This window comes from Zalophus californianus, chromosome 7 (assembly GCF_009762305.2).
Source record: "Zalophus californianus isolate mZalCal1 chromosome 7, mZalCal1.pri.v2, whole genome shotgun sequence".
In the NCBI taxonomy this organism is placed as follows: domain Eukaryota; kingdom Metazoa; phylum Chordata; class Mammalia; order Carnivora; family Otariidae; genus Zalophus; species Zalophus californianus.
The window spans coordinates 90,540,358-90,565,907 of record NC_045601.1 but is presented as its reverse complement, the minus strand read 5'-3'; the positions used below and the strand labels follow the sequence as shown (position 1 = coordinate 90,565,907).

Genomic DNA, 25,550 nt, shown 5'->3' with positions numbered 1-25,550 from the left:
AGAACCTCCATTTTTGATTGCACCTCAGTAATAGGCTTTTTGATTTCTACTTGGTTAGATTTTAGTTCTTTTATTTCTCCAGAAAGGGTTTTCTAATACCTTCCATGCTTTTTTCAAGCCCAGCTAGTGTCTTTAAAATCATAATTCTGAACTCTAGTTCTTACATCTTACTAATGTCCGTATTGATTAGGTCCCTGGCAGTCGGTACTGCCTCTTGTTCTTTTTTTGGGGGTGATTTTTTCCATCTTGTCATTTTGTCCAGAGGACAAAAGATGACTGAGAGAACAAAATGCTAACAGGGTAACAACGTCCCCAGAAAAATATACACTAAACAAGACCTGAAACTGTGGGAAAAGAAAGGGAAAGGAAGAAAAAAAAAAAAGAAAAATTAAGAGATAAAAAAATATGATCAAATGTGATCAGGCTGGTGCATAGATCAGTACCACACTCCAGATTTTGGGTATATTTTGGTCTGTTCGAAGAAAGTGCCTCCCAAAATTTTAAAGAAATAAAATCTTATATATGTACAAAAATAAGGGTAAATACTATGAAGGGATGGTATATGATTGTAAAGATGAGAATTATAAAAGATTTTATAAAAGGAATTGATAAGAAATTGTTTGAAAAATGAAAGAAGAGGAATTAAAAAAAATGGGAGAAAATGTGATCAGGCAGGAGACTATATCAAAGCCATACACTAGAGATTTAGGGTATATTTTGGTCTGTAGAAGAAACTGTATACCAAAATTTTAAAGAGGAACAACTTATATATATATACCAAAAATAAGTGTAACTACTATGAAGTGATAGAATATGAATGTAATGAAAAATAAAACATTTTTTAAAAAGGGATTGATAAGATGTTGGTTGAAAAAGGGAAAAAGAACAATTCAAAAAAGAAAATTAAAATTAACTTTGCAAGACTAAAGAATCAAGGGGATAAAAGCCATGATCTATGTGCAGTATTCCCTAGTGCTGGCGTTCTGCCAAGCTCAATGATGGTAAACTTGGTCTTGGCTGGATTTTCTTGCTGATCTTCTGGGGAAGGGGCCTGTTGCCGTGGTTCTCAGATGTCTTTGCCAGAGGCGGACTTGCATTGCCCTTGTTGGGGGCCGGGCTAAGTAATCTGTTCGGTTTGCTCTCAGGAGCTTTTGTTCCCTGCAAGCTTTCCGTACAGCTTTGGAGGAAGAGAGTGAAAATGGCGGCCTTCCAATATTTGCCCTGGAGGCACCTAGAACTCAGGACCCCACTCCTCAGTGAGCCCCCAGAGAAAAGCAGTCAATCACTCCTGTCTCCCCAGTCTCCAGCCGCACTCCGTGCTCACCCGGCTTGTGACCGAGCATTTCTGTTTCTGGCCCACGACCCCATTTGGAGTCTCCAAACCCAGCAGATTACTGCGGTATGCTCCCGTGCCACTCCTCCTGGGGGAGGAAGGGGAGTCTCCCCGGATCTGCCCCTTGTTGGGTCCCTGCTGGAAGAGCATTAGCCCGACTGTGCTGTGGATCACGGTTTATGGCAACCCCGAGCTGAGAGCCCACTCCTCTGCTCCGTCTCTGCAGCTGGCTTCCCCACTCTGATACCTGGGAGCTCTGCCGCACTCAGGCACCCATGGTCTTTCTGTTCCCCGATGGTCCTGAGACCACACTGTCTCAGTGAGGGTTCCACCCCCCGCTTAGCCACTGGAGCAACGTCCCTCAGTGGTGCAGACTTCTAAAAGTTCCGATTTTGTGCTCCACTGCTCTATCACTTGCCACTAGTGGCTGATGGAGGCCCCCACCCCCACCATCTGTCTTCCCGTATATCACCTCGGATTCACTTCTCCGCACGTCCTACCTTCCAGAAAGTGGTCGCTTTTCTGTTCAGAGAGTTGCTGCTATTCTTTTCTTCGATCTCCTGTTGAATTAGTAGGTGTTCAGAATGGTTTGATACCTACCTAGCTGAATTCCTGGGACCAGATGAAATTTAGGTCTCTTACTCCTCCACTATCTTGCTCCTTCCCCTCAAATCATTTGTTTCTGATGTGACCCATGCTGGACTTGACTTTCCACAGGATTAAGGAGGTTAAGAAGTGCATTGTCTTCAGAGCCTTTTGGAATGCCGAGTACCAGTCTTCCTGTGGTGAAGTGAGCCATTGTGACTATATTAAACTAAAAATCTTTTGCAGACTTTCCCTGTTTTTGATAACCTTGATAGTTTTAAGTAGTACTTGTCAGGTATTTTGTAGAATTGGGATTTGTATGATGATTTTATCATGATTAGACTGGGGTGATGTGTTTTTAAGAAAAAAATCACTAAGATAAAGTGTCATCCTCATTACTTCATATCAAATGTCTATGCTATTAACATGATTTAGCACTACTGATGTTAACTTTGACCATTTGACTTAGGTAGTGTTTGTCAGATTTCTCCACTGTAAAGTTACTCTTCCCCAACCACCATTTCCATGCTGTGCACTTTGGATGATAGTCACTAGGTGAAAAGTTAAGATGTGAGAAGTTATGTTCTATCTTGAGTGTAAAGTATCTACATAAATTATTTGGAATTATTCTGTATAAAAGATGTGTCTATTATTCCCACTCATTTATTTATCAATCATTTATTTTTCTATGTATGGTCTCATGAATATTTATTTTATATTTTGGGTAATAATTCATTATTCATTTATTTTCCTGCTCAAATTATTCTAGCTTTGGCAGTTGGTTCATGTGTCCCTTTGAAATCCTCTCATGGTTTTGTTTTTTAAGTACCTCATTGTTTTCTGGCATTACAAGCTCTCCACACTTATTTGTATATTCTGCATTTTAGTCTTAGAATCAGCTAGATCTCTAAAGAGATCTGGATCCTTTTATTGGAGAATGGTATGAGAAACTAAGATCTAGGTACTGGTCTAACTTGTTATTTTTAAAATGAAATCTAATTTTTTTTTTTAATTACTGGGATTGCTTAGATAATTCTCTATGTACCTTTAAAAGATGTATAATTAAATATGTACTAAGTCCTACCTAATGAAACATTAGAAAATAGTGCCTATTTCATGGTTTTTACATATATTTGTTAGAAAATTATTTAAAATTACAATTAAACACTTCATGATTATTAATATCTGGCAGGCAATGTAGTATTTCTATGACTTATTTCATTAAATCTATATTCAAATCAATGAGCTAAGTATATTCTTATCTCCATTTAACAGATAAGAGAACTATAACTTAGTGAGTTTATACAGATATAACATATTTGAAATTTGTCAACAGTCATATTTTTTCATTAATAATTATAGGAAGATCTAAGGAAATTAGGTACAACACTTAAAAATATCTAAATTGATTGCATTTAGTTGAACATTACGGTGGTTTATTTTATGTGTCAACCTGACCGGGCCACAGGGTGCCCAGATTAAATGTTACTTCCAGGTGTGTCTGTGAAGGTGTTTCCTGATGATATTAGCATTTGGATCAGCAGACTCAGTAAAGTTGATTGCCTTTCCCAAACTGGGCAGGCATCAGACAATCTGTTAAGGGCCTGAGTAGCACAAAAACTAAAGAAAGGGAGGACTTGCTCCTTTTCTGCCTACCTGCTGAGCTGAGATGTTGGTTTTCTCTTGTTCTTGGACTGAGATTTATACCATGCACACCCCTCATTCTCATGCCTTTGGATTCTAGACTAGAATTACACCTCTGGCTCTCCTGGGTCTCTGGCTTACAGATAGCATATCATGAAACTTCTCAGCCTCCATAATTGTGTGAGCCAATTCCTCATAATGAATTGCCATAATACGTAGATAGATATATCTCCCATTGGTTCTGTTTCTCTGGAGAACCCTGGTTAATTTAGTTTTCAAATTCTATAGCTTAAAAAAAGATAATAAAGTCCAAAGAAGTATCCAATGATTTACTTCTTATGTACTAGTTTGCACAATAATTTACAAATAATAATTACTTAGTAGAAAGAAAGAAAGAAAGAAAGAAAGAAAGAAAGAAAGAAAGAAAGAAAGAAAGAAAGAAAGAAAACCTGACAATTTAATGAGAAATTGAATGAACAGGAAAAGATATTTAAAATACAACACGATAGACTGGTAATAAATTCCTTACTTTTCATTTTATCGTTTGGTTGTATCTGTGACCTTTCCAATAGAAAAATAAGAAACTCATCTGTTTTAGTGGATGTATAAACCAAGCTCACTTCACTCTAGTTTCTGCCTAAGGGATAATTGGTTGGTCACTTTAGAAGCTGAATTTAAGAAAATGAAGGACTAATAATGTTGTTGGAAGACTGAAATGAGTTCAGATAAGAGACAGAAATGCTTTTTAAAGTTAATTATGTTTGCTTTTCCTTTTCCCTTGGTGTTCATTACCTTTAAATGGAGCCACACAATGGTAGAAGTAATTACCAGGTTGGTCAATGCAGGTAGCTCCATTTTTGCATGGATGTGAAGCACACAAATCTGTATTTATTTCATATCTTGAAACTTTGAAAAAATAATAAAAAGATATTATGCTTTAATAAGGTAACCAAGTGCCAGGTTATAGTTCTTAAATTTGCCCAAATCTTTTAATACATTTGGGGTGATATTTGAAACTAAACTCCTCAGATAAAAATGCCACATATATTAGCGTCAGAATCCATTCATTTCACTTACTACAAACTGCAACAACTTCTCTTGGAATTACTAAATGCAGACTAATCTTCTCTGAATTGGTAGGCATTCAAAGTCTGCTTAGATGTGAAATAATTTATCTTCTGCTTTGGATTCTATAGACAGAATAGGTGTTTCAAGATACTGGGATACAAATCAAATGTTAATATAAGAAAATATAAAAGGAACAAAAAGGAAATAGTAGTGAATCAATAGCATCCTGATGTATGTCCCCCAGGGCTACATGTTTTTATTTTTTGTTTTTTTTTACAAGGCACATTTGTCAAATGTTATTTACCAATAAAGCCAAGGGGACACAAGCATTTTAATTTATCCATGAACTCTGTAGTTGTAGTGTTATGGAGGAAGGGTGATGAGTCACATTTCTTTTTATTAATTTCACAAAGCAGGTCTATATGGAAAGAAAATAAATCAGAAGTATTCATTAACTATATAATTTTAACATTTTCTTCTTTTTTTCTTCTTTTTTTAAAGTAATCTCCATGCCCATGATGGGACTCAAACTCACAACCCCAGGATCAAGAGTTGCATGTTCTATGGACTGAGCCAGCCAGGCACCCCTTAACATTTTCTTTTAACTAGTTCTGCGGTGCATATTTCCCATGAATGCTCCACTTAGAACTGTGTTTCTAAAGCTGACTTTCATATTATTTATTTGGATTGTTTGTTAATTTGCAAAGCATTAAAGACATAGCCTAAACTGACACTGAATTGATTCTTAAGATGTTGAAAGCTATTTTTTTTTTTGGCCAATTTTGAATAAGAATAGAGAAATTGGCATTGACACATAACACATGGTTTTGCAAATTAGATGAATGGAAATCTTTCTAATATTCTTAAATATTTTTCTCTAAAATGGTGAAATGAATCTGGGCTGGAGAGAAATTAATGCAATAGATATCTATATAGGAAAGAGCATACCTACCTCAATGGAAAATCTATTTGTATTATTATGATCACTAACAAAATATGACATTAGAACATCAAGGTAAACTGAGGAAAATGTGAAAATTAAAAATAGTAATATGAATAAATACTTTGTTTAAACCTTAAAATTACTTTTTTTGGTAATTTTCCTTATGAATCAACTTTGTGGAAAAAAAAATGGCACATTTAAAAACCTTGGTTTGTTCTTTATAGTTGGGGATATGCCAAAATTCACTTCTTCAAAAGACCTTGTTTTTTGCTCTGTGTCATACAATTTTAAGAAATTATCCTGAGTTTTCATTGATGATAAGTAGTACATTAAGTTTTAATAAGTGGCCACACAGTATCTGAGATAATCATTCTTAAGGTTAATCACATAAAAACAGTTTCTCAGATTTAATAGGAAAGAAAACAGCTGTTCCATTCATGGTTATCAAAACAAATATGACTTTCTTATTGCTTAAAGATTATGCCATGCTTTATTCTTGAATCAATCATTCACACAGAAATAGAATTAGGAACAATTTTGAGAAGACAGATCTTGGACAACATTTTGGCTTGTAATGATGACAGCCTGATAGTATTGGCTTGCATATAAAGTATTGAGAGTCTTAATACTTTTTCCAATCTTGGAAAACAAAAGTCTATTTTTAGAGTTTCCTCCTAATGTAAAAAACCATAAATATTTAAAAACATAAACAGCTCTTTAATAAAATAAGTGATATATATTAACAAGGGCTACTATAAGAGTTACCACGGTAACAGAATGGAATGTGGTATAAATAGAAATATTACAAGTTATAAATATAAGTGTAATGAGGGGTGCCTGGGGGACACAGTTAGTTAAGCACCAGACTCTTGGTTTTGGCTCAGGTTGTGATCTTAGGGTCCTGAGATCGAACCCCATGGTAGCCACCTCCGTGCTCAGCTTGGAGTCTGCCTAAGATTCTCTCTCCCTCTCTCTCTCTCAAATAAATAAATAAATCTTAAAAAAATAAATATAAGTGTAATGGACTTATAGTTGATAAGCCTAAAAACCTGGTTTATTTACAAAAGCAAAATATTCATTCAACACTAAATATATCTGTTTCTGTGATTATATGAAGATATAGTAATATAATCCAAGCAGATATTATATATTCAAATGTTCTCCTGGAAAAGGAAATTAATGTGCATGTCTACTAGATGAATTGTATCTTCTTAAAATAAGGAGCTACTTCCACCTCAAATTAACCTTCAGGTATCATACTTTTGGTTAGCATGTGTGCCTACCTTGAAATCCATTCTGACACAGGCAGTTAAGGTGATGTAAAGATCAACATAAGTGCCCCCCAGTTGCACAGGCATCACTTAGGTACTCATCTACCTCAATCTCACAGTTATTATTTAGAAACAAGCAAAGGATTCACTTCATTATAAATGTGTCACTGATACAACTTGTAGCTAAGTCTAAGATTATGTTCAGAATATATGAGATTGTCAACTTGTCTGCAAAAATCAACACATTGCCTCATGCTATCAACTAGCTATTTACTCTTTCTATTACTGTTTGATATGACTATGACTGTGGCTTTATTCTCATCTTAGTGAACCTAGGAGAATTCAAAATTTACATTATTTCCTTAAAATTAAACACATATATGACCATTTATATATGATTGAATAATGTTAACCAAATTGACTTTCTCTGATGCCTTTCCTTCAAAAACAGTCTGTTATATATATATTTGAGTCCTTTCTGCAGTTGTTTAAAAACAAAACAAAAACAGAAATGAAAACCTTCTCAGCTCCTTGTTTCTTTAAGTTACTATTGGCTTGCAAATCGGCCCACGTAACATGGAGGGCAAGGAAAGACAGTAGAAAGAGGTAGATCACTCCAGATTGGTAGGTGGTAAGTTTAATAATAAGGGAACTTTCCCACAAGGCTTGTCTTGGGCTGCCACAAGAACAGTAGATTTCTACATCTACTTTCCAGAATCTTAGCTTTATTTATAGTCTATAACTTGGTTCAGTCATGTATTCAGTACAGATAATCTCAACAACACCTTCTTATTTCAAGGTTATATCCTTAAAACAGCTCCCAGTGTGACAGTAGTGGGTGGCATATATATCCTAGTGACAGAGGATTGGGTAAGGTGCCTCCAAATGCCCCTGTATAACATGAGGGTCAACAAGCGGTCACATCCTCTCAATAATCTCCTTCAGCAATTAGTGTCAACTAAATTTAAAATAATTCATTATGCAGTGGAAAAAAGACAGTCTCTTCAATAAATGGTGCTGAGAAAATTGGACAACTATATACAGAAGAATGAAACTCAGCCATTCCCTAACATTATACATAAAGATAAACTCAAAATGGATGAAAGACCTCAATGTGAGACAGGAATCCATCAAAATCTTATAGGAGAACATAGGCAGTAACCTCTTTGACATCGGCCACAGCAACTTCTTTCAAGATACATCTCCAAAGGCAAGTGAAACAAAAGCAAAAATGAACTTTTGGGACTTCATCAAAATAAAAACTTCTGCACAGCAAAGGAAATTGTCAACAAAACAGAGGCAACCCACAGAATGGGAGAAGATATTTACAAATGACACTACAGATAAAGGGCTGGTACCCAAGATCTAAAAAGAACTTCTCAAACTCAACACCCAAAAAACAAATAATCAAGTCAAAAAATGGGCAGAAGACTTGAACAGACACTTCTCCAAAGAAGACATAAAAATGGCTAAGAGACACATGAAAAAATATTCATCATCATTAGCCATCAGGGAAATTCAAACCAAAACCACGTTGAGATACCACCTTACACCAGTTAGAATGGCAAAAATTGACAAGGCAAGAAACAGCAAATGTTGGAGAGGTTGTGGAGAAAGGGGAACCCTCTTACACTGTTGGTGGGAATGCAAGTTGGTACAGCCACTTTGGAAAACAGTGTGGTCATGCCTCAAAAAATTAAAAATAGAGCTACCCTATGACCCAGCAATTGCACTACTGGGTATTTACCCCAAAGACACAGATGTAGGGTAGAGAAGGGCCATATGTACCTCAATGTTCAGAGCAGCAATGTCCGCAATAGCCAAACTGTGGAAAGAGCCGAGATGCCCTTCAACAGATGAATGGATAAAGAAGATGTGGTCCATATATACAATGGAATATTACTCAGCCATCAGAAAGGATGAATATCCAACTTTTACATCAACATGGATGGGACTGGAGGAGATTATGCCAAGTGAAGCAGAGAAAGTCAATTATCATATGGTTTCACTTATTTGTGGAACATAAGGAACAGCATGGAGGACATTAGGAGAAGGAAGGGAAAAATGAGGGGGAGGGAATCGGAGGGAGAGAAGAACCATGAGAGTCTATGGACTCTGAGAAACAGACTGAGGGTTTTGGAGGGGAGGGGGGTGGTGGGATGGGTTAGCCCAGTGATGGGTATTAAGGAGGGCACATACTGCATGGAGCATTGGGTGTTACACGAAAACAATGAATCGTGGATCACCACATCAAAAACTAATGATGTATTGCATGGTGACCAACATAACATAATAAAAAAAATAAAATTTAAAAAACATTTAAAACAAGTAATTCACAAGTTAGACAATTTCTAAGTAAAAAAGATACGATTTTTTTCAAAATTATTTAAGGAAAGAACACATAGTGGAATTTGTCTCTCATTTACTTGCACTATTCACCCTCCGAACTCCCTTTTGCATATGGATAATTAACTACTTACTAATTCTTTAGTAAAAGTTAGAGACACTCTCTAATAATAGAAGATGAAAATGCAAGTTACTTCTTTCCTGGTGTCAGGTACCCCAAAATGTGGGTATGCAACCAAAAGTTGACTAATATATCATGGACCCACCACAGACTTTGAAAGTAAACTGGTGCAGGGATGGAGAACTCATTTGTTTTGCAGGTGGCAACATCAGGACAACCATTCCAATTTTCCAGCGCCCCACTGACAACGCTTCCTCAGTGTTACCTAGGGTCAATGCCATCCATCCCTACTGACATTGTGATAATATATGATGTTTCCTTATCTGCTGTCTAGACTCCGTCGTTTATGCCAATTTTCCAGATTTGACTCTAGAAGCTTCTACAGGTCCTACATGTAATGTTCTTTTAATAAACTCTAAATTAAATAATTTTCTTGTTAAACTACCGAGTATATCTCTAATACCCACAGAGAATAACTCCATTACTAGTATGTACAACAATTTTTTGCCATTATTATTAAGTATTTATATTTCAATTTTACAGATAAAGCAATAGGGGGAAAAAACTAAAAAGAGTTTTCAGATATTTGTAGTAAATTATCATTAAATTTCCTCCAGTCCAATTTTTGATAAATATTGACTAGAAGTAAGTCGTAGATTATATTAACATACACTGGAGGCGCTGGTATGTTGCTTTTGCTCATTCATTAACCTCAATTAATAATTATCATTATTGGTAATTAATATATTAATATATATTAATGATATATATATACACATATATAATTAGCATCATTAATGCTAATCTATATTTCATTTCTTCTATTTTCAGGGGCAAAGAAGGTCATAACCACCATCCCTTGAAGCTAGGGATATTGGTTTATACCTTCTTTTGCTGTATTTGCCTGGTTTTGCATCCTAGGTAATAGTGATCTCACTGAATTTCTTAGAAAGTTTTGAATCTTCTTCTCCTTATAGAAAGAACTGTAAAGAGGACACAGAGAAAAGGGAACTCTTGTGTACTGTTGGTACACTCTTGTGTACTGTTGGGACTATAAATTGGTGCAACATTGCCGAAAACAGTATGGACTTTCCTCAAAAATTAAAAAAACAAAACATATTGTTCAGTACTTCTACTACTATTTACCCAAAGAAAATGAAAATGCTAATTCCAAGAGATATATGCACTCCTATGTTTATTGCAGCATTATTTATAATAGCCAAGATATGGAAGTGTCCACTGATAGATGAGTAAATACAGACATGGTATCTCTCTCTCTCTCTATTATCTATCTATAATGAAATATTACTCAGCCATAAAAATGATGAGATATTTTCATTTGGAACTACAAGAATGGACCTAGAGGGTATCATGCTAAGGGAAATAAGCCAGACAGAAAAAAATACTTTTATTTCCCAAAATATCACTTATATGTGGAATTAAAAACAAACAAATGAATAAACAAACAAACAAAAAACCAGAAACAGACTCATAAATGCAGAGACAAAGTGGTGGTTGCCAGAAGGGAGGGAGACAGGGGATGAAATAGGTAAAGGGGATTAAAAGGTACAAACTTCCAGTTATAAAATAAAGAAGACACAAGATGAAAAGTACAGTATAGGGAACATAGTCAATAATATTGTAATAATTTTGTATGGTGACAGATGGTAATTATGCTTATCATGATGAGCACTGAACAATGTACAGAACTGTCAAATCCCTGTGTGGTATACCTGAAACTAATATAACGCTGTATGCCAACTATAATTCAATAATGAGTATTAAAAAAAGAAAGAGTTGTATATAGTTGACATTACTAATTGCTTAAACATTTGACAGAATTCACTGGTGCAACCATCCGACCCAATGATTTTCTTCAGGGTTAATTATTCAATTATAACTCAATTTTGTTACTGGTTATTTGTTCATTTTTTTAAGTTTCTAATTAAGTTTTGTATTTTTGTGGCCTTCTAGGAATTTTTATATTCCTTCTATTTTTTTCTAATTTGTTGGCATGAAGTTGTTCATAATAATTCCTATGACCTTTTAAAATTTCTGTATTGTTACAATGGTGCCCCCTCTTCCATTCCTGGTACTAACAAAGTGTGTTTGTGTCTCTCTCTTTTCTTAGTCTAACTAAAGATTTATTAATTTTGTAATCTTTTCAAAAAACCAGATTTTTGTGTGGCTGATTCCTATTGTTTTCTGTTTTCTGTTTTATTGATTTCTAATTCAATCTTTGTTGTTTTCCTCTTTAGTTTACTTTGGATTTAATTGCTTTTCTTTTTCAAGCTTGTTGAGGTGCAAGCTTACTTTCTTTAGGTACTTTTTTCTAATATAAGCATTGAAAGCCATAAACTTCTATCTAAGCACTTCAACATACAGTTTGATTTTCTGTATTCATTTCCATTCCATTCAAAAAAACTTTTCAAATATCTCCTGTCATACTTCTTTGTGTTATTTATATGTAGTTTAATATCCGAAATGTCTTTCTGGGGTTGAGTTTTAATTAATTCCATTGTGGTCTTTTTAAACCTAATATATTGTCCATGTGGAGAATGTTCTATATGTGTGTAAAAGAATACATTTTCTGCCATTCTTCTGTAGATAGGTAGAGTTTTCCATAAATGCCACTTGGACCTGTTGGTTGATGTTAAATCTTCCGTGTATTCACTGATTTTTCATCTAGTTCTATTAGTTATTGTGATGAGATTATTGAAATCTCCAACGATATTAATTAATGTATTTCTCTTTTGAACAGTTTCATTTTTGGTTAGTGTATATTGGAGTTTTATTGATGGATATGTATATATTTATAGTTGTTATATCTTTCTGATGTATTGATCCTTTTGCCATCATGAAATTTTGCTATTTGTCTCTTGTAATATTTCTTGTCTTAAACTCTATTTTGTTTAACATTAATAAAGCTCCTCCAGCTCTCATATATCTACTCTTCATATGAGATCTTTTAAATATCATTTAAGTTTTAGCCTGTGTGAGTCTTTGAATATGAGCACATAATTTAATGTTGCTTTTTTTATCCAGTCTGACACTTAGTCTTGTGATTAGAGTGGGCTCCAATGTTAGTTTTAGCAGACAAAAATCTTCAAAGCAGCTGTTATAAATAAGTTCAAAGAATAAAAGAAAACTATATTTAAAAATTAAATTAAAATATGATAAAAACGACACAGCAAGTATGAAATTCCAATGGAGAAGAACTATAAAAGACATAATTAAAAATAAATTCTACACCTGAAAATTCAAATAACTGAAATGAAAAGTTTTCTAACTGGGCTTAATAGCAGATATTAGATGACTGAAGAAAGCCTCAGAATTCTAAGATAGATCAATAGAAATTACATATGACAGCCAGAATTCACTAGCACCCACTGAAGCACTAAAGAATCCCATAAAAGTTAACTTTGCTACCAAATCATTGGCCTCTGTTGCATAACATGAAGTTGGGTTTTATTTTTTTTTTAAAGATATTATTTATTTATTTGACAGAGAGAGAGAGACACAGTGAGAGAGGGAACACAAGCAGGGGGAGTGGGAGAGGGAGAAGCAGGCTTCCCACTGAGCAGGGAGCCCGATGAGGGGCTCCATCCCAGTACCGTGGGATCATGACCCGAGCTGAAGGCAGACGCTTAATGACTGAGCCACCCAGGCACCCTGAAGTTGGGTTTTATCATATTTCTAGGTCCTCACTTCTGTCCCCATTAACATGTATTGCTTTTTCTCTTTCTCTATCTATCCTATTGGATTTTCCCAAGGATTGACTATTTATCCTATTTTTCCTTTCTGTGCCCTTTGGTTTCAGGGCTTTTTGTATCCTCCTATAAACATGTTCCCTACATCCTGAAGCCTGATTCTCACTTTTGACTCAATTCCTAGTACCTATTTCACACCTAACTCTGGTCATATTGTTATTTCAAATTACACACCTCAAGACACTAAATCTTTCTCCAATTAAAATGATATCAGTGATAAAATAATTCATATCTTCAGTAATGGTTTACTGAATAGTTTACTGAATTCTCTTTAGTGTTCCTTTTGGATTAATTATTCTATGTCTGCTAATTAGGAGATGAATATATATTGGTAAATACAACACAAATTGGTAAATTTTATTTGCAGAGAAAACTTTATGTGCAAATCTATTTACTGCAATTGTTTTGCATGTTATCATCATGTTTTGCATTATAGCCTTTATCAGGAGTCATATCTATAATTTAAAATAGTTTAGCAAAGTAATAGGAGCATGAGTCTTATTTAAAGACAAATGAGACATGAGTTGTTATTTAGGAGCCTAATATACGTATGAATAAAAAATCTACATCTAGTTTCATTACCTCAAAATCTCAGAACATCAAGGATAAAAAGAAAACTTGAAATGTTTCTGGAAAAAAATTACTTGGAGTAATGAAATAATAAAACAATCCTCTCTCAAACATTCTCAAGAGTTACTATAAGATGTGCTTCTAGTGATTGGGTGCCAAGTGGCTTACTCAAGCATCCCACTCTTGATTTCGCTCAGGTCATGCATGATCTCAGGGTGATGGGTTCCAGCTGTGTTGGGCTCTGCACTCAGCAAGGAGTTTGCTTCTCTCCTTCCTCTCCCTCTGGCCCCCTGGATGCTCTCTCTCTCTCTCTCCCGCCCTCTCTCTCTCTCTCAAATAAATAAATCTTTAAAAAAATGATATGCTCCAAGGAAAAAAGAGAAATGGTATATGAAACTATTTGTTTAATTCAGGAATACAGTGACAAGTTATCCTATGATAATAGTTGGGAAACATCATTGTCTAAATTAGTGAATGCTGAAGAAACTCTTTTTTCAAGGATAGTTTTGTGAATTCATTCTACATATAAAGTGGACATAAAGCTGTATACTACATGTAAAACTTAAATAAGAAGAAACTAATTCTTTAAATATAAATAAGTCAATGAGAAATTTGAGCAGAAATTTAAAAGTATATAAAGAATGCGATTGTCTAAATCAACTAAATTTGACCTGAGCTGAACAACTGATTCAGCGTAAAATGAAATAAACTATTAGATCTCAAAGCTAGAAATACTGTTCTTCAAATGGACTTGGATTGCAACATAGGAAACTTCAGAAAACAAATGTAATTCTAACATCACTTCCTCCGTGAAGAATATTTACATATTCATAATAATATGAATGTGATTTGTTTTCAACTTTTAAACTCAACTTTTAAACAAAGCACAGCTGACATTATAATGTATTCAAACAATGATAATGTAAACACAAAAAGAAGTGATAGAATTTGGTAGGTGGAAAGGGTTAATTGGGAAAGAGAATTATAGGAACAATAATATCCTTAATTTTAATAAAAGTCAAGATGGGTTATCTGAATTTGATTAGAAATAAAAGCTTAAATTTATTAACATTGTGAACATTAGAACTAAAAATAATAACATCTATTGAGAAAAAGTTGGAAAGAAAAGGTGGTTCAGGGAATTAATGAAAAGATTCATCTTTCACAATGGAGAACCAATAATTAACATCTATAATAAATTCACAAAACTCAAAAGAGCAAATAAAATTTTTGAATGAGCAAATAAGGCATAACAGAATAAAATAAGGAACTATTTAAATTTTTTTTTTTTTTAAAGATTTTATTTATTTATTTGACAGAGAGAGACAGCGAGAGCAGGAACACAAGCAGGGGGAGTGGGAGAGGGAGAAGCAGGCTTCCCGCGGAGCAGGGAGCCCGACGTGGGGCTCGATCCCAGGACCCTGGGATCATGACCTGAGCCGAAGGCAGACGCTTAACGACTGAGCCACCCAGGCACCCATAAAAATTTTTGTCTATATTTAGCAGACTTGAATGTAGGGAATCCGTTGTTTTATATTGGAAGTTGTTTTGATTTTATTTACCACACTTAATGCTCAATTTGTTTTTTGTTTGTTTTTAAATATTGTAACAATTTCCATAACATTTTGTGAAAATATCTCCTCTTTCATGAAATACTTGAATTTAAATGGATAAATATATAAAAGGTTAGTGTGAAACTCATAAAAATGACTAGTTCTGTGACTATCATTAGGTAAGCTAGGATATATGGTTCTCAGTTTTATAATCAATACAACACAGAAGTTAAATCTCAATTTTCTATATAAAGTTTTCAGTGTTATATTCAGCCATGAGTCATTTAACATCATTCTGTGAATTATTCAATTATGCAAAAGAGATTTTGTAACTAATTCTAAAAAAAAAAAATTATGATATTTTGAAGTTAATTTATAATCAGTACCTCTACTTGAATATTTTAATAAGATAATAGTGGCTTTCTACAAAAATAAAGAACCATATAGCAGTAGAAATATGGATTTAACAAGAGAAAAATAAATACAAAGAAAAATAAATTCCTTTAGGAAAAGTTAAAAGCTGAAGAACTGTGAAATATCCTTATCAATCTCTTGAAATTAGAAATATAAATAAATAAATAAATAGATAGATATATACACATACACACATACATACAACCAAACTGTTTGAGAACCTGAAGGTGGCATTTCTATTCAACTCAGTTATAGATACAATAGTTTATATGCCAAAACAGAGCATGATTTACGTTTTATGAAAAAAAAAGATTGCTTCCTTTAACTGTGAAAAAATGTTTTATTGTGTTTCTGTGCATCTCTCTCTTGCTATGATTATAGAAACAAGGGATTTTTCAGAGAAAAGCTTGAAGTAATGTTCTCTAAAATTACCTGTTTTAGTGTATGGTTTATGTGTCTCCAGATCAAACCAGCTGGGTCACAATTAAACAGTGTTTACTATCTTTACATCTACTTACTTCTGTAATCCCTGTAACAACCTTAGAAGGTAGGTACTGTTCTTATCTCTATTTTAAAGGTGTGGGATTTAGATAAATAGAGGTTATATAAACTTGCTTATGTCTCTCATCTGGTAAGTGACAGATGTAATTCAAATCTGAGCATTCTACTGTCAGATTTCTTATTCTTTATACTTTATTCATTTTAATGACATCTTTCACTCTGTAGAATCACCCCATATATTTCTGGTTATTTGTGCCAATAGACTAATTCATTGTTTTGTCTTTGTCTTTGTCTCTTGACAAGGATTTTTAGTTCCTAAAATGTGAAGGAGCCTTTTCAAAGTTCATTCCAAAAAGCTAAGGTGGGAGCTCCAAAGCAAATCAGTCCAGGTTCTCTATAATCATACCACTAATCCATTTAGCTCTCTGCCCACTCATTTGTGTATATCAGTCAGGCCTATACTTAAGAAGAATTGAGAGCAAGTGAAATAGAATATAGAAACATAGTCTCAAATTCAAAGCTAGAGAAAAAAAATGTTGTGGGTTTATAAAATAAATTCAAGAATATGGCTAAAAATGCCATCTCTTAAGGATTTTAGGTGGCCCACTAACTTGATCCTAATATTTCTAGCACACAGTATAGAAGAAAACCTGGCCAGTTACATCATTAGCAGTGCTCATTACCTAACAATGCATTGTTGATTCAAGAAGAAGAGTAATTGCTCTTGATCCTAAGGCCAGAAGGAAATGTCATGAGAGGGACTTCCTAGAAAGGATGTGGGTAATTTTTCTAAGACATCCTTGCAGGTGACACAAGATGAGTTTCGTATAACTGTTTCTTAAAGTTTGCATCAATATAATCTGTTTTTTATGCACACTAAAGTTCAAACAAGTAAACTTTATTCCATAGGAATTTAGTAGCTGTTTCTTCTTAAGTATATTTAGAAATGGATTATGGGATACTAAGGCACAGGTAAATTTAGATCTTCACTAAATGGTGTTTTTTTCCTCCAGTCCAATTTTTGATAAATGTTGACTAGAAGTAAGTCGTAGATTATATTAACATACACTGGAGGCGCTGGTATGTTGCTTTTGCTCTAAAATCAAAACTCCATGCTTCAGCAAACAACTGAGTTTACACAAGTATTCAGAACAGGGTGATGTGATTTTGCGGAAACTGAAAATCCTGTTGTCGAAGCAAAAGTCTCACCAAAGTTAAACAAGCAAGAAAAACTTGCTTCAAGGCTATTGTAATAGAGAAGAGAGGTCAGAACTCAGTCTGAGCTTGGCTACACTGTCACAAAGGATGAGAGAGTTTTTAAGAGCTATGACCTATGATCATAACCTATGCGTGTGCTTGCTAATTGGCCTTCCACAGAAGAAAAGTAAATTCTCAATCTTCAGGACAGCAGGCAGTTTGGATGAAGTGCTCTAAGGAAAGGGAGAAGAAGAACCTCTCTGGGGAAGCCACTTGGATTCTGTAGAGGAGTGGAGTGAGAAGAAAGGCAAGAAGGCAGGAAGAAGACTGTCTACACTTTGGTCAAACCACGAGAAACCTAAAGGCTGTCTTGGCCTTACTAGTCTTGTGTCTTGGGACTGATAAGACACTATGAAAATTCTTACAATCCTGTAGTTGCTAAAGAGTAGAAGGAAATAATAAAATAGTAATTTATATTCTTTTTTTAAAAGATTTTATTTATTTATTTGAGAGAGAATGAGATAGAGAGAGAGCATGAGAGGGGAGAGGGTCAGAGGGAGAAGCAGACTCCCCGCTGAGCGGGGAGCCCGATGCGGGACTCGATCCCGGGACTCCAGGATCATGACTTGAGCCGAAGGCAGTCGCTTAACCAACTGAGCCACCCAGGCGCCCAGTAATTTATATCTTTAACATGACACTCTTCTCACGTTCTGGTGAAGTCTGAAAACATGAGTTTGTCTCATCTCCACACTTAGTGAACTAGAACACCAAGTCCTCCCTCAGGTTATGATTCCTAAATATGTCTCTGAGCTGTCTGATCCCAGCTATCTCTAATCAGACTGAATGCTATACCGCTACCAGCCTATACTTCTAAAAGACAAATTTGATGGAATTTCAGCCTCCAACTGATCCCCACCCTTCATACACATTTTGAAGCTCATCATTAATGCAGGCCTAACTCATGAAGACAGAGGATTTATCATTTCAGAACATCCCAAGTGTTTGACAGATACATACCAGTAAGGCTTCTTCTTTTTTTTTTTTTTCAAATTTGACACTTTAGTTTTAAAATTCATGCAAATCTTGCATTTTACAACCATATTTAATCCTTGTTATGATATAGATTATTCTATAGCACAGTACATAAAAATTTGTATAGAAACTTGACAAGATGATGCTTCAGTTACTCTTGTGACTTTCACAAAGCCTTACATACATCCCCTAGGGTGTAGTGCTGCAGCCTGAGAAGTACAGACTTCGAGAATAAAATAAAAAGCTCCCAGTATAGTCTCCACAGAAACATCAAAACCTCTACCGGGCCTACCTTCCAGGTAATATCTCTCTTATCCAGCTCTTTTTCTCATGCATCCTCTCCTCCAAGCAATACCAACGACTTCTTAAACGCCTGTGATTTTGCCTGGTTCCTTTTTAAAACTTTGATGAAAAGTCATCTCAGGGAGCCTGTGCCTATTTTTTCCAGGTACAGGCCATTTCCACCTTCTATATTATTTATACCTTCCTCTGTAGGCAGTTGCTTATATATCTGTCTCTTTAAAAATGTAGGCATATATATATAAAGTATCCATTCTGGCATCTCTGGCACTTGAGATAGCTACTCACACATATTGGTGTTCAAAAAATATTTGTTTTTTTTTTTAAGATTTTATTTATTTATTTGAGAGAGAGAGAGAGAGAGAGAGCACACACGAGATCCAAGAGGGTCAGAGAGAGAAGCAGACTCCCTGCTGAGCAGGGAGCCCGATGCGGGACTCGATCCCGGGACTCCAGGATCATGACCTGAGCCGAAGGCAGTCGCTTAACCAACTGAGCCACCCAGGCGCCCCAAAAAATATTTGTTAAATGAATGAAAAAATGACTGAATGTCCATAAATGGCAAAGGCATTGTATCTCTAAAGGACGGATAATCATTTCCAATCCTGTTTAGGGCAATTCATTAACAAAACACTAAAATTCCAAGTGATATAAAGAATATCATAAAGTTTGTCAGAAATAAAATTTATGATTGACTCTTTTCAATTTCTGATTATGTTACACATGATTTGAGAACTATAAGCTGCATTTAAGGTGTGCATGTATAAGACTTTAGAGCTTTCATTGCCAAAATTTAGATAGGATTCAAATGAGATTTCTAATTTGATTCAGTGAGCAGTAATAAAGTCTCCACTTATTTGACAAATAAATTATTAAGTATAACCAGTTGGAATAAATTCAATAAAATAGTCTGTGCATCTTTTTAGTTTGTGAGTTTTCAGATACACAAGTCGAATAATCAAGCATTCTATATCTTATTTTAAAATAAGTTTTAGATGTTAATTTCTAAATAATCTTAATTTTCTTTCCTCATGTATTTCCAGGTCTATATTTCAATTCTAGCTAAAACACACACAGATTCAAATTAGTTTTCCTTTTCTATGTTTAGCTACTTTTTATCTGTTTCTTGATATTTTCTTCAGCCCCGTTTCTTCATTTGTTTGTTCCATATGGGCTAAATCAGACTGTGACAGGTTTCTCTTTACAGAAACCATAAAACAGGAATGATCCAGAGACAAAAAGCAATCCTAAAAATCAGATTCCTGTTTCATACATAGTATCTCCAATATACTATGCTTTCTTTACTCTGTCTCTTCAATTTCTTCATACCCCTTATCTTTCGTGATTTGCCTAGATGCTAAAATTTTTTCCCATCTTCTCCTGTCTAGTGATTGTTACTATCATTTTTTAATTTCTTCATTCTTTCATTTAAACATACATTTTTCTACCTACCATTGCCAGTTCACTTAAGTAAAACTGTCCATTGATTTATAGAAAACATCAACCATTCCACAACGTCTATATAACAGACTCCCAAGCAAAAAATATACATATATATATATTTTACATATGACAATATGTATTATATCTATATATAATATATATAGATATATATACATATCAAGGAAAATTTAGATTAAGAACTTAATTCATTTTTTGAAAAACTCTATATTTATTATAAATAAATATTCCACTGTATAGCATGATATGCTACGTTTCCTCTTAAGTAGAAAAGAGGGAGTTAAGGCATTCAGTACTACTTCTGTACTCCTGGTGATACTGGAGTATAGAGTCTGGCCAGGAAGGTAAGGAAAAGGGTCCTTTAATTTCAAATCAAGTCAAGACTGTAGCTCTTTCATTTACAGCCCAGATCAGAGTCGATGGCCAAGAAATGTGATCTAAGGGCTTAGGAGAAAATCAACACTTCCACCAGTGATGGATTTAAATGAGGTAGAGACCTACAGTTAAAGGAAGTATGTTTTCTCTTCCATTCCTCAGTTTCCACTTAGATGAACCTTGCCTTAAAACTCTCGGCCTCTTTGTTCTTTCTATTACACACCTCCTCACAAATAGAGCAATGAGTTACCGGGGTGGCGGAAAACACCCTTCGTTCAAAGATTTTAGTGTAAATGAAACTAATCTTTCAAAAGTCCAGTTTGCAGAAGAGTTTTGATCACTGTGTCTGACAGTACTTGCAGGAGGCAGCAACCTAAGTACCCAGCTCTGCAGACTGGATACACCCATTTGGATTCCACACAAAGTTATATCCTTCTAGATATTATCACTGCTAAATTTAATACTTTGATTCTCTGTTGGATGGATGTGTTATTATTATACATTAGTTAAAACTCAGACATGAAAGAAAAATTCGATTTCTTGGTTCAAACACTCACAGATCCAACAGGATTAATGGTGATATGTTTATCTATAACACCAAGAATTTACTTTCCCTCTATTCCTTCTACAGTATTATATACTTTAGGACCGTTATAGATTCTATGAAGTGTCTGGAAAAATTGTATATTAGGGCCTTGAACTGAAAGCTGAGTACCTAAGGTACTGGAGCAAGGTGAGATTAGACAAAGGCTTCGGCTTAATTTTGATATCCACATACAAATGTGGCCACAAAGTCCAGTCACCAGACACGGAAGCAGCAGGTTGACTTGAGACTCAATTCCTTATGTGACTAAATCGCCAGGAAGTCCTAGGTCTAATTCTCCCTAACTAAAGTCTCCGCACACTGAGCCTGCAGGTGTCTAATAACTGATGGGCAGTAGTATATATAGCAGGTGGAAACCAATGGCCATGCATGAAAAATTTGGGGTGACACCATAAGATCATCACAGGGACTCTCTTATGGATTGGAAATACACTTACAACTGTGGATATGTTTTATTGACTAAAAACATTTCCTTCACAGATTATAAACTGCTGATTGGTTTTTACTGATTAAGCCTTTTGTTTTAATCTTGAAAATTAAATCACAGGATATACTTATTAAAAGTTATTTACCTGAGAAATCAAAACTTAAATGAAAAGATGCACAATCAGATTTATTGTGATTCTTTTTTACAGTGTTGGCTGCATATGTCTAGATAACTTTAGAACTAGTACTTGGCCTAATAAACTCATGCTTCGAACAATATACAGAAGAATATGAGTCACATAATTTAGTTTTCAATCCCAACTCTTCCTATATCCCCCCCGCCCACAGCCATTGCTATAAGGACAAATCCCCTAACTATCAAAGCATTTGCTCTTTGAGATATTTAAATATATATACAATTTAATGGGATTAGTGCAAAATAAACTTTTTGGCTATCTTTAGTTTTTTTATAGTGCCTCAGCTGGATTAATTCAATAACAACCAAAAAAATAAAGTGGCTAAGGGCATTGTTGTTTATTGGTTACATGGCATTTTTAAAACCATGGAATCTTAACTTGGGTTAATACTAAGTCTTTATCCTTGATCTCCCAGAGTATTCTCGTAATTAATGGACGGGTAATGAAGTAATTTATTTCTTAATAAATGTTAATACATTTCACTGTCTAAACATAAATATTGTTATTAGAACTCAGATGAAGTTGGTGAAATTATGTAAATGTATTAAAGCTGTGAGACACATAAATGTTAGAAATCATCTCTGATTGTACCTTTAGCAATTTTGAACCTATTTTCAGGTCATGAACAATAGGTAATAACAAGATTACTCTTGGTAATTATACACTTGCAGATTTCTTAATAGTCTATCAGGTGGAATAACAACATGGAAACCCATTTTCCTATAATGCTTAGTCTCAGAAATGAATACTTTTTTTCTGTATAATGAAGCAGGAGTTTATTAGGCATGTCATCAGAGTTGAAAGGAAAAGTACAACAGACCTATTTCATGGTACAGTAGACTTTATATCTGAGAGCACTTCAGAAAGGAGATATCAGATTTACAGAAATAATCTTGTTTCAGTTTTTAGTCAAAATTACAACACATTCAAAAGTCTGAGTACAAATTGATTCAAGCTTGAATTCATCAGGGAAGCTATCTAAATTGGTTAGATTGTATGCTTTCAAATCAGTTCCTTTCTTAGTAGACACTTGCTAATCATATACTAATCTCACTCCAGTGAAAGTATTTATTCATTTTCAAATAGTTACACATAGCACTAATGCGATACTGTGCATGCAACAATTGGGAGATGGACTATGTAATATCTACTCAATCCTGGAGGAATAGCAAATGGGATGGGTCATTCAAATATGATAAGTCATATTTAGCACGTGGAATTCTTATTCTTGAAAGGACAGCAGAGAAAGTTAGTGGTCTATTTCCTAATTCTACTTTATGTAGTTTATGAAAATGGCCTTGTTAGAAAGAAAATGGCAATGTGTTTCTCAAGAATTAAGATATCTACTTCCATCACCACTAATCCTAATGATCTGTGTCTGCTGGATTAGAATGAAGGAGGGAAAACAAGCAGAGGGAAAATTGAGTATATAAAAAAAGGAAGAAAGAAATATATATATATATATATATATATATATATATATATATATATAAAGAATTCAGATGGAAATTTCAATTTCTAGACTAACTCAAAGACCTCAGCACATCATTTTTAAAATCAGGATGAAAATATATATGTCTAAACCAAAAAGATGATATTCCTCTGACTCTCTGGACATACATAAATGATTGTATGTTTATGGTCCCTGAAAAATTGGTACCTAGGACAGAGACTAAAGCAGGAAAATACTATCTTTAATGAAATCTAAGACATGAGAGATTAACTAGATGCACCAGAAATTGATAAACATATCATCAACTATTGGGTATTCTCTAGTTTTAGAAACGATAGTATGTAAAGAAATGCAAAAATGTGCTTTAGATTGCATAAGATACTATTGCAGTCAAAAACCAACAACTGCTATTCTGGTTCTATCAATTAGGGAATAGAGAGGAGACAGAAAACACTTTAGTAATTTGAAAAGGAAAAATTTAATATAAGAAATATTAACTAGTGAAAATGATTAACTACTAAGAGGAGTAAAGGGACTTCTGAAGAATATTTGCATTAGAGCATTCCTATGTTCTATAATATCCCCTATGGCATGAAACATACCCAACTAGGTGGACAGAAAAATGCAAGCAGAGTACCATGGCAGAAAGAAGACTCACCTCTACCAAAATTAACATTTAAAAAATATGTTACTACTTGGTTTTTATAGTTTTAATATCTGGTGTCACACATTATGGAATTAGTATAGATCCAACTAATAATTTAATCATAGTTTCAGTAAAGCAGCTTAAAGAGGTGGCTATTAATTCTACCACATGGTAGGAAGTTAACAGTGTGAAGGTAGTGTTAAAATCCTCAATTGTACTGCTGTTTCCTGTCCACTAATCCATATTTATGTAAAAATCATAAGCTTAATGGTAATTAGTGACACTATATACACTCTCATTGCTAACTTTTCTGAGTCTCTTAGAACTTTTCCTGCAGTACTGAAGTGTTTAATGCCTGAGAAGTCTTCCTTATTCAGTCCGAATTCTGTTATCTTGGGTAATGCCCAAGATATTCTTTGGACTACCCATTATTCCAGTGCATGTCTCATTTCCTCAACATCCTATTGTCCAATGACCTTTACATCCAATTCAAATCAGCTACACCCTCCCATGGATAAGCCGTGGCTATTGTCCTCACTATTACAATACAGACATTCTGCAGATATATTGTTTTTCAATTAATAATCTGTGATCTCCATCACCTATCCTTATTGCTCATTCTCAGTTTCTCCCACTACACTTTTACTTTGAATTCTAGATCTTTGTACTTTCTTTTCTTTCGCTCCATAAAACCCCTCTCTTGCAAATATTTCAATTCCTTTGTGGTTTTCTTTAGTAACATTCACCAGGTAAAGTAAAGCTTGGTCAGTGTGCCCACACATGGGTTTCAGGTTGGCCTAGATACTGAACCCTGTGTCCCATGGGCAAGTGGCAATTTCCAGATTAGCCACATATTGTGAGCCAGCAATCTCTGGCTTCAAGAAGGCTTATGAGTGTATATCAGGTTTCATAAGATGTTACTGATTTTTATGTGCACTCTGGTGTAAAAAAAATGTTGGTAAACGTTGTTTTGAATCAATGTGATAATCTAATTTGCTGATGCTCAATTAGCAGAATTGAGCAGAATATTCTCCAATATTCATAAAATCTGGTGCTATTCATGAACCTTCTTAGACATCATAGCATACTTTTAAATTTCTCTATACTCCTTTAAACTTTAATCTTGCTAACATAACACCCTTTCAAGAGATGACCTAACTTTTTACTCCTCAGAGAGAACAGCAATCATAGAACTCCATAAAACTCATAAAATTTTAATCTTCACATTTTACCACATTTGCTCCTCACCACTTACCCCACCAATATACTCATGCTTTTCTTTTTCTTCCCCCTGAAGGGTAGTATTACTCTTACACATGTGGTTGTTAGCCTTTCCCATAGTTCTGGGGGCTCTTCCTCTATTATTTCTTCTCTTAACTCTTGAATCTTTAAAATTTCCCTTTAATTGTTTTCTCTTATCAGCATTTAAAAATGTTCTGCTCAGGGGTGCCTGGGAGGCTCAGTCCTTAAGCGTCTGCCTTAGGCTCAGGTCATGATCCCAGGGTCCTGGGATTGAGCCCCGCATCCAGCTCCTCACTCTGCAGGAGGCCTGCTTCTCCCTCTCCCACTCCCCCTGCTTGTGTTCCCTCTCTCACTGTGTCTATCTGTGTCAAGTGAATAAATAAAATCTTTAAAAAAAATGTTCTGCTCAAAAAAAAAAACATTGTTCATCATCTTCATTTTTTTTTCTTTCCCTCTTTTTGCTGCTAATCTTCTTAAAAAAATTATCTACACCCATTT

The 25,550-nt window shown here is 34.6% G+C and overlaps 1 protein-coding gene across 1 annotated transcript in view; it reads right to left on the bottom strand.

The window, feature by feature from the left end:
* Positions 1 to 25,550, bottom strand: part of EYS (eyes shut homolog) — a 1,577,782-nt gene that overhangs the window by 1,181,692 nt on the left and 370,540 nt on the right. Inside the window, 1 exon segment of the mRNA XM_027604057.2 lies at positions 4,355 to 4,461. Within this exon segment, the coding sequence (XP_027459858.2) occupies positions 4,355 to 4,461 (107 nt within the window).